This window comes from Acipenser ruthenus, unplaced genomic scaffold, assembly GCF_902713425.1.
Source record: "Acipenser ruthenus unplaced genomic scaffold, fAciRut3.2 maternal haplotype, whole genome shotgun sequence".
Taxonomy (NCBI): domain Eukaryota; kingdom Metazoa; phylum Chordata; class Actinopteri; order Acipenseriformes; family Acipenseridae; genus Acipenser; species Acipenser ruthenus.
In genome coordinates, this window is record NW_026707587.1 from 3924 (window position 1) to 12500 (window position 8577).

The 8577-nt window shown below is 43.2% G+C and overlaps 1 protein-coding gene across 1 annotated transcript in view; it reads left to right on the plus strand.

The window, feature by feature from the left end:
* Positions 1 to 4334: 4334 nt before the first annotated feature.
* The window catches only part of wbp2nl (WBP2 N-terminal like), a gene marked incomplete at its 5' end in the record, with an annotated part of 8117 nt that continues 3874 nt past the window's right edge, over positions 4335 to 8577 (plus strand). The window contains 4 exon segments of the mRNA XM_059019052.1: positions 4335 to 4430; positions 6445 to 6553; positions 7147 to 7282; positions 7863 to 7955. Coding sequence (XP_058875035.1) covers positions 4372 to 4430; positions 6445 to 6553; positions 7147 to 7282; positions 7863 to 7955 — 397 coding nt within the window.

Below are 8577 nucleotides of genomic sequence, written 5' to 3' on the forward strand. Positions count from 1 at the left end.
TGGACCTCTCAGAACTACATTTCCCATCATCCTCCTGCTCACTGGTATCACATGTACCCGCATGGACCTCTCAGAACTACATTTCCCATCATCCTCCTGCTCGCTGGTAAATCCATCTCAGTTACACATACGAGCAGGAGGATGATGGGAAATGTAGTTCCGAGAGGTCCGTTCGGGTCCACGGGAAGCAATTTTGAGGCAGGGAACCCAATTTAAAAGTTAAAAACAGAGTTAGAAATCGCTTTGCGACCTCGTTTTTATTTCCCGCCCTTTAAAAAAAAATAAATCAAAAAAATAAATCATGCTGTTAATGTCTCCACACACACACTGCACAGGCAAATCAGTCAGGCAGACCCTGTTCCGCGAGGCTCATAGAGACCAGGGCGGGCGGGAGCGTTTGTTCTGTGGTAATAATAATATATATTTTTTATTTTTTATTTATTATTTTTTAAGCGTGATGTCAGAGGAGTCGGATCCTGTGTAATTATTATTAACGCTCAAATCTGAAAAAAGACGAGATTTGTGAGCGAGCTCGTCCCTACCGGCATCACGGAGCAAATAATATATATATACATACATATTATTATTATTATTATTATTTATTTCTTAGCAGACGCCCTTATCCAGGGTGACTTACAATTGTTACAAGATATCACATTATTTTTACATACAATTCCCCATTTATACAGTTGGGTTTTTACTGGAGCAATCTAGGTAAAGTACCTTGCTCAAGGGTACAGCAGCAGTGTCCCCCACCTGGGATTGAACCCACGACCCTCCGGTCAAGAGTCCAGAGCCCTAACCACTACTCAACACTGCTGCCCCGCACACAAATCCATGGAGACATTAATATGAAGATATGAACGCGTCTGCCGGTCTGGAAATGATTGAAAGCGATTGACATGGTAGTTTAGTTGTTCTGTTTTGTGTTTTGTATTGAAAGTGGTGCTGAATTGATGGGGTGAGATGTTCCGGAAGGTGCTGTCATCACAGCGTCACGGTGACCGGACGCTGTTTTCAAACGAAGCTGAGGTCTAATTATCCCCTCTGTGTTTTTGACCCGACTCTCGTCTCCTTGTGGAATGTCTTCACCTGCTGTCTGTCTGTCCTGAACACGACGAGACCAAATAAAAGTCTTCTTAATGAGAAAGGAGCCGCGTTTCCCTGTGTGCGTGCGTGCGTGCGTGCGCGTGTGTGTGTGCGTACGTGCGTGCGTGCGTGCGTGCGTGCGTGCGTGCGTGTGTGCGTGCGTGGGTGCGTGCGTGCGTGCGCGTGTGTGCGTGCGTGCACGTGTGTGTGTGCGTGTGCGTGCGTGCGTGCGTGTGTGCGTGTGTCTTGTTCAACTGACTCGATACGAGAAAGTGTGTCTCGTTATTCGGAGGGGGAATGGAAGAAATAAAGAGAGGAAGAAAGAATGAGTGAATGAAAGAGTGAGAGAAAGAAAGAACAATAGAGAAAGAAAGAGATACAAATAAGAAAGAGGGAGAAGAGAGAGAGAAAAGATAGATAGATAGATAAAATATAGAGATAGAAAGATAAAGAACAGAAAGAAAACAAGAGAAAGAGGAAGAACAGAGTGAAAGAGGAAGAACAGAGTGAAAGAGGAAGAACAGAGTGAAAGAGAAAGAACAGTGAAAGAGAAAGAACGGAGTGAAAGAGGAAGAACAGAGTGAAAGAGAAAGAACAGTGAAAGAGAAAGAATGGAGTGAAAGAGAAAGAACAGTGAAAGAGAAAGAACGGAGTGAAAGAGGAAGAACAGAGTGAAAGAGGAAGAACGGAGTGAAAGAGGAAGAACAGAGTGAAAGAGAAAGAACAGTGAAAGAGGAAGAACAGAGTGAAAGAGGAAGAATGGAGTGAAAGAGGAAGAACAGAGTGAAAGAGAAAGAACAGTGAAAGAGAAAGAACGGAGTGAAAGAGGAAGAACAGTGAAAGAGGAAGAACGGAGTGAAAGAGGAAGAACAGAGTGAAAGAGAAAGAACAGTGAAAGAGAAAGAACGGAGTGAAAGAGGAAGAACAGAGTAAAAGAGAAAGAACAGAGTGAAAGAGGAAGAACAGAGTGAAAGAGAAAGAACAGTGTGAAAGAGGAAGAACAGAGTGAAAGAGGAAGAACAGAGTGAAAGAGAAAGAACAGAGTGAAAGAGGAAGAACAGAGTGAAAGAGGAAGAACAGAGTGAAAGGAAGAACAGAGTGAAAGAGGAAGAACGGAGTGAAAGAGAAAGAACAGAGTGAAAGAGAAAGAACAGTGAAAGAGGAAGAACGGAGTGAAAGAGGAAGAACAGAGTGAAAGAGAAAGAACAGAGTGAAAGAGGAAGAACAGAGTGAAAGAAAGAACAGAGTGAAAGAGGAAGAACGGAGTGAAAGAGAAAGAACAGAGTGAAAGAGAAAGAACAGAGTGAAAGAGGAAGAACAGAGTGAAAGAGGAAGAACAGAGTGAAAGAGAAAGAACAGAGTGAAAGAGAAAGAATGGAGTGAAAGAGAAAGAACGGAGTGAAAGAGGAAGAACGGAGTGAAAGAGGAAGAACAGAGTGAAAGAGAAAGAATGGAGTGAAAGAGAAAGAACAGAGTGAAAGAGGAAGAACAGAGTGAAAGAGGAAGAACAGAGTGAAAGAGAAAGAATGGAGTGAAAGAGAAAGAACGGAGTGAAAGAGAAAGAACAGAGTGAAAGAGAAAGAACAGTGAAAGAGAAAGAACTGAGTGAAAGAGAAAGAACAGAGTGAAAGAGAAAGAACAGAGTGAAAGAGAAAGAAGAGGAAGAACAGAGTGAAAGAGAAAGAACAGTGAAAGAGAAAGAACAGTGAAAGAGAAAGAACAGTGAAAGAGAAAGAACAGAGTGAAAGAGAAAGAAGAGGAAGAACAGAGTGAAAGAGGAAGAACAGAGTGAAAGAGAAAGAACAGAGTGAAAGAGGAAGAAGAGAGTGAAAGAGAAAGAAATGGATACAAACATTGAGAGAGAGAGAAAAGATAGAGAGAGCGAGAAAGACAGATCAAGAGAAAAATAGAGAAAGAAAGAGAAAAAGATAGAGAGATGGAAAAAGGGAGAAAATATATATAAATGATTTCCATTACACGAGAGTAGATGTTAAACTTCATGCTGATTTGAACTCGGCTCTCACCAAGATAAGCACCAGCTAAGACGGAGCTTCACAGTAAACTAATGTGATCCATCTGTGTCTCCATCCATCTGTGTCTCCATCCATCTGATGATGTAGATATCCTTCTGCCTGGTGTTGATGGCTGAAGTGTAATGCTGGCTCCAGGGATCGGCTTATTGCCTCCCTAGCGCATCAGCACACACAACGTCTGCGATGCTGGCTCCGGGGATCAACCGCAGTGCGGTCTCCCCAGCGCATCAGCATGACAACCGTCTGGATTGAGCCGAGTAGGGTACATCTCTGGGGGTCTTCAAGTGGGCACCTTCCATAAATATATTGTTATTTTTTTTATTTCAGAACGTTTCAGACAAAAGCCCTTCATCTGTGTAGACAGAAAGGTAAACGCAGAGACAGACAGATCATTTGAATTATATTCAAATAATGATGATGATTAATTTCTTAGCAGACGCCCTTATCCAGGGCGACTTACAATTGTTTCAAGATATCACATTATTTTTACATACAATTCCCCATTTATACAGTTGGGTTTTTACTGGAGCAATCTAGGTAAAGTACCTTGCTCAAGGGTACAGCAGCAGTGTCCCCCCCACCTGGGATTGAACCCACGACCCTCCGGTCAAGAGTCCAGAGCCCTGACCACTATTATTATTATTATTATTATTATTATTATTATTATTACTAATTTCTTAGCAGGCGCCCTTATCCAGGGCGACTTACAATTGTTACAAGATATCACATTATTTTTACATACAATTCCCCATTTATACAGTTGGGTTTTTACTGGAGCAATCTAGGTAAAGTACCTTGCTCAAGGGTACAGCAGCAGTGTCCCCCCCACCTGGGATTGAACCCACGACCCTCCGGTCAAGAGTCCAGAGCCCTAACCACTACTCCACACTGCTTATCTTGCAATTTCTCCTGTAATATATCAGTCTGTGTTGAATTATATTCAAATATAATTATCTTGCAGTTTCTCCTCTAATATATCAGCCTGTGCGCCGCCTCTGAGAGCGCAACACGAGGGTACCGTATTTATTCACGAGCAAACAGCGCGTCCCCCTCCGGTGCGCTTCTATGCGAGATTGCACGGTACTGGTGTCGCGCCTGCGTTGTCGAGCCTAAATAGCACGACGCGATTCGAAAAAAAAAAAAAAGAACGCGGCGTGTGCGTGATGACATCAGCGGAACCTGACGTCAGCAGAGACTCCGTGTTGATTTTTTATCTCCAGCGTTTAAATTGTTACAGTGGAGAAAAAAAATGGCTTTGAATCAAAATCATTCTCAATCCGGAGGAGTCGTCGTGAACAACGGCGAAAGGTAAAGAAATGAACACACAAATAAATAAAAAAAAGATAAATTAATACTTAGTAAAAGCGGTTAGTTAAATAAACTGCGTTTAAAAATAGTTTTTAAACATTACAGACTAAACAAACGCATTCTCATGTCATTGCAATACTGTGAATTATTATTATTATTATTATTATTATTATTTAGCCGTGGGTCAATCTTAAAGCTTGACAATTCAAAGAAATTAAAATTGATGCCTTTGTGGCTAAAATATAATTTGACCTACTTTTCCGTTTGCAAACAAAACCGCGTTCGTTATTTCTTTAAAAATAAATGTATAAGACATATATTTAACTGCAAACACTGAATATATTATAATCTGTGCGTTTAATTGTATTATTTTAAATATACAATTGACGTGTGTGGCAAAAACTCGCCTTTATTTAGAAATATTTTAGTCTTGCAATATTGCTTTTGTGTCGGTTTTATTGTTTTACTGTTTAAATGTAATTTTATTAAAACGACGTACATATTAGAGATATATTTTTATATTTTTTTTAAAAAAATACGTAGTTTCTGTATTTATTAGTGCGTCTGGTTTGCGTAACAGTAGAATATTTTATATTGAATTTTACTCGGGGGCTGGAAATTCAAAAATTTTAATATTTGTCTCGAATATATTTCATAATGTCTTATTTTTAAATTTTGTATTTAAATCCGTCAACTTCTACGAAGTGAAAAAACAAATGTTTGACAAGACTTACTTAGCTCCCGCCTCTTTGTCCTTTTAACCGGCTGCCGATTGGTTCGCTGGCGAGACGGATTCCCGTCACTCATGACATTCCCTCGTTTTGATTGGCCGTGGGGGGCGGTTCCTAGGATGCTATTGGGTGCGGCGGCCGTCGGTTGGTCTTTGTGACGTAAGGGTGTGGTTGACTCCCGGATGTAAACAAATTAGATAATCTCAATCATATGACTTAAATTGTAAAACCAAAAGTCCTAAAAATTTATAATAAATATATTTATAAATGACGTTTTTAGACTTATTAAAACACATTTACTTTATTTCCGGTCGAATGTTGTTATTAATATTGTTATTTAAAAAAAACTAAACGAAAAATATTAATTTTTACTGCGTATCTTAGCAACGGACTCCGGTTCAAATAGACTTAACATCGCCTGTTTTTAAATTATTCTGTTGCGATTTGATATTTAAATTGCGAAGGTGTTTCTGACGGATTTGGTCTTTGTCTCAGTCTTGTGGGCTCGGCGGTTATTACATGTGTAAAATTCAGAAATTGTTGAAATTTATCCATTTTTAATATTGATATTGAATATTCTCCTCCTCCCTCTGTCTCTCTCTCTTCGCTCTCTCTCTCTCTCTCCTCCCTTCGTTCTCTCTCTCCTTCCTTCGTTCTCTCTCCTCTGCGCTCTCCTCTGTCTGTCTGTTTCTCTTCTGTCTCCTCTCTCTCCTCCTTTCTCTCACCTCCCTTCTCATCTCTCTCTCCTCCCTCATCTCTCCTCCTCTCTCCTCTCCTCTTCCCTCTCCCCTCCTCTCCCCTCTCTCTCCTCTCCTCTCTCTTGTCTGTCTCTCTCCTCTCTCCCCTCTCCTCTCCCCTCTCCTCTCTCTTCTGTCTCTCCTTCCTCTCTCTCCCCTCTTCCCTCTCCTCCCTCATCTCTCCTCTCCTCTTCCCTCTCTCCCCTCCTCTCCCCTCTCTCCTCTCTTCTCTCTTGTCTATCTCTCTCCTCTCCCCTCTCCTCTCTCTTCTCTCTCCCCTCTCCTCTCCCTCCTCTCTCCCCTCTTCCCTCTCCTTCCTCCTCTCTCCTCTCCCCTCTCTCCTCTTCCCTCTCATCTCTCCTCCTCTCCCATCCTCTCCCCTCTCTCTCATCTCCTCTCTCTCCTCTCTTGTCTGTCTCTCTCCTCTCCCCTCTCCTCTCTCTTCTCTCTCTCCTCTCCTCTCCCTCCTCTCTCTCCCCTCTTTCCTCTCCTTCCTCCTCTCCCCTCTCTCCTCTCCCTCCTCTCTCCTCTCTCTCTCTCTCTCAGCGTGCTGAAGGACTGTAAGGATGTGGAGCTCTCGTTCAGTGACATGTCGCAAAAAACAGACGCCTTCAAAGGGACCAAGAAAGGCAGCGTGTTCCTCACAGCATACAGGGTGAGACACACCGAGAGAGACACTGAGACACACCGAGAGACACGCACAGAGATATACACTGAGAGACACTGAGACACTCTGAGATATAAACTGAGACACTCTGAGATACAGTGAGCGACACACAGTGAGCGAGACACACACATTGAGACACACACACACATAATGACACACACACTGAGACACACACACACTGCGATGATACACAGAGATAGACACACACACTGAGACACACACACACATACTGACACACACACACTGCGATGATACACAGAGGTAGACACACACACTGAGACACACACACACATACTGACACACACACACTGCGATGATACACAGAGGTAGACACACACACTGAGACACACACACACACATACTGACACACACACACTGCGATGATACACAGAGGTAGACACACACACTGAGACACACACACACATACTGACACACACACACTGCGATGATACACAGAGGTAGACACACACACACACACACAGCATGTGTCTCTCTGACTGTGAGTTCAGGAGCTGCTCTTCAGTTGTAGCGGCGCTGCGGAGGTGTGTGATGGATTTCTCTCCTCTCTCTCTCTCTCTCAGATGATCTTCGTGTCGAAGGGGAGGGATGCCATGCAGTCCTTCATGATGCCCTTCTACCTGGTGAAGGGGTGTGCCATCGAACAGCCAGTCTTCTCAGCCAATTACATCAAGGGCTGCGTGAGGGCGGAGCCAGGGGGTGAGAGAGAGAGAGAGAGAGAGAGACACAGAGAGGGAGAGAGAGAGAGGGAGGGAGGGAGGGAGAGAGAGAGGCGCACACACACACACACACACACACACACACACACACACACACACACATAGAGAGAGAGGCACACAGAGAGACACACACTGAGAGAGAGACACACTGAGACAGAGAGAGAAAGAGAGGCACTGAGACACACACACACACACACACAGAGGCACTTAGAGAGAGAGAGAGACACACACAGAGAGAGACACTGAGACACACACAGAGAGGCACTTAGAGAGAGAGAGAGGCACACAGAGAGAGAGACACTGAGATGCACAGAGACTGAGACACACACTGAGATACATGAGACAGTGAGAGACACACACACACACGCAAACACAAACGCACACACACACCGTACTAGTTTGCAACTGTACTTTGATTTGTGCATTTTATTTGACTAATAACTGGATTGTATTTGTGTGTGTGTGTGCGTCTCTGTTTGTCTCTGTGTGTGTGTCTGTGTGTGTGTGTGTGTGTGTGTGTGTGTGTGCGTCTGTCTCTGTGTCTCTGTCTCTGTGTCCAGGTGGCTGGGAGGGACAGGCCTCTTTCAAGATGGTGTTTAACAGTGGAGGAGCCATTGAGCTCGGACAGCTCATGTTCAAAGTAGCAACCAATGGTAAGAGCCTGTCTGTCTGTCTGTCTGTCTGTCTGTCTGTCTGTGTATGTGGCTATCTATGTCTGTTTATCAATCGGTCTCTCTTATCTATCTATCTATCTCTCTATCTATCTCTATCTATCTATCTATCTCTGTCTATACCTGTCTGTCTCTCTGTCTGTATATCAATGTCTCTGTATGTGTGTCTCTGTCTGTCTCTCAATCAGTCTGTATCTGTTTGTCTGTCTGTCCATGTCTGTGTGTCTGAATCTGTCTATATCTCTATCGATGTATCTATATGTCTGTCTGTGTGTCTCTTAATCAATTAATCTGTATCTGTCTGTCTGTCTCTCTGTCTTTCTGTCTGTATTGATATCAATGTATCTGTCCGTCTCTCTATCAAATTGCCTATCTGTCTGTATAGATATCAATATATCTCTGTCTCTCTGTCTGTCTCTCTGTCAGTGTATCTCTCTATCAGCGTGTGTCTCTCTCTGTCTCTGTTTGACACACACAGTCGCAGTGTGTTTGTATCAGATGGGAGTGATGGTCTGCGCTGTCAGTTCATCTCGTTCAGCTGTGTGTTCATCTCGTTCAGCTCTGTGTTCATCGTCGTTGTTTTAATCCAGAAAGTTTCTCTTAG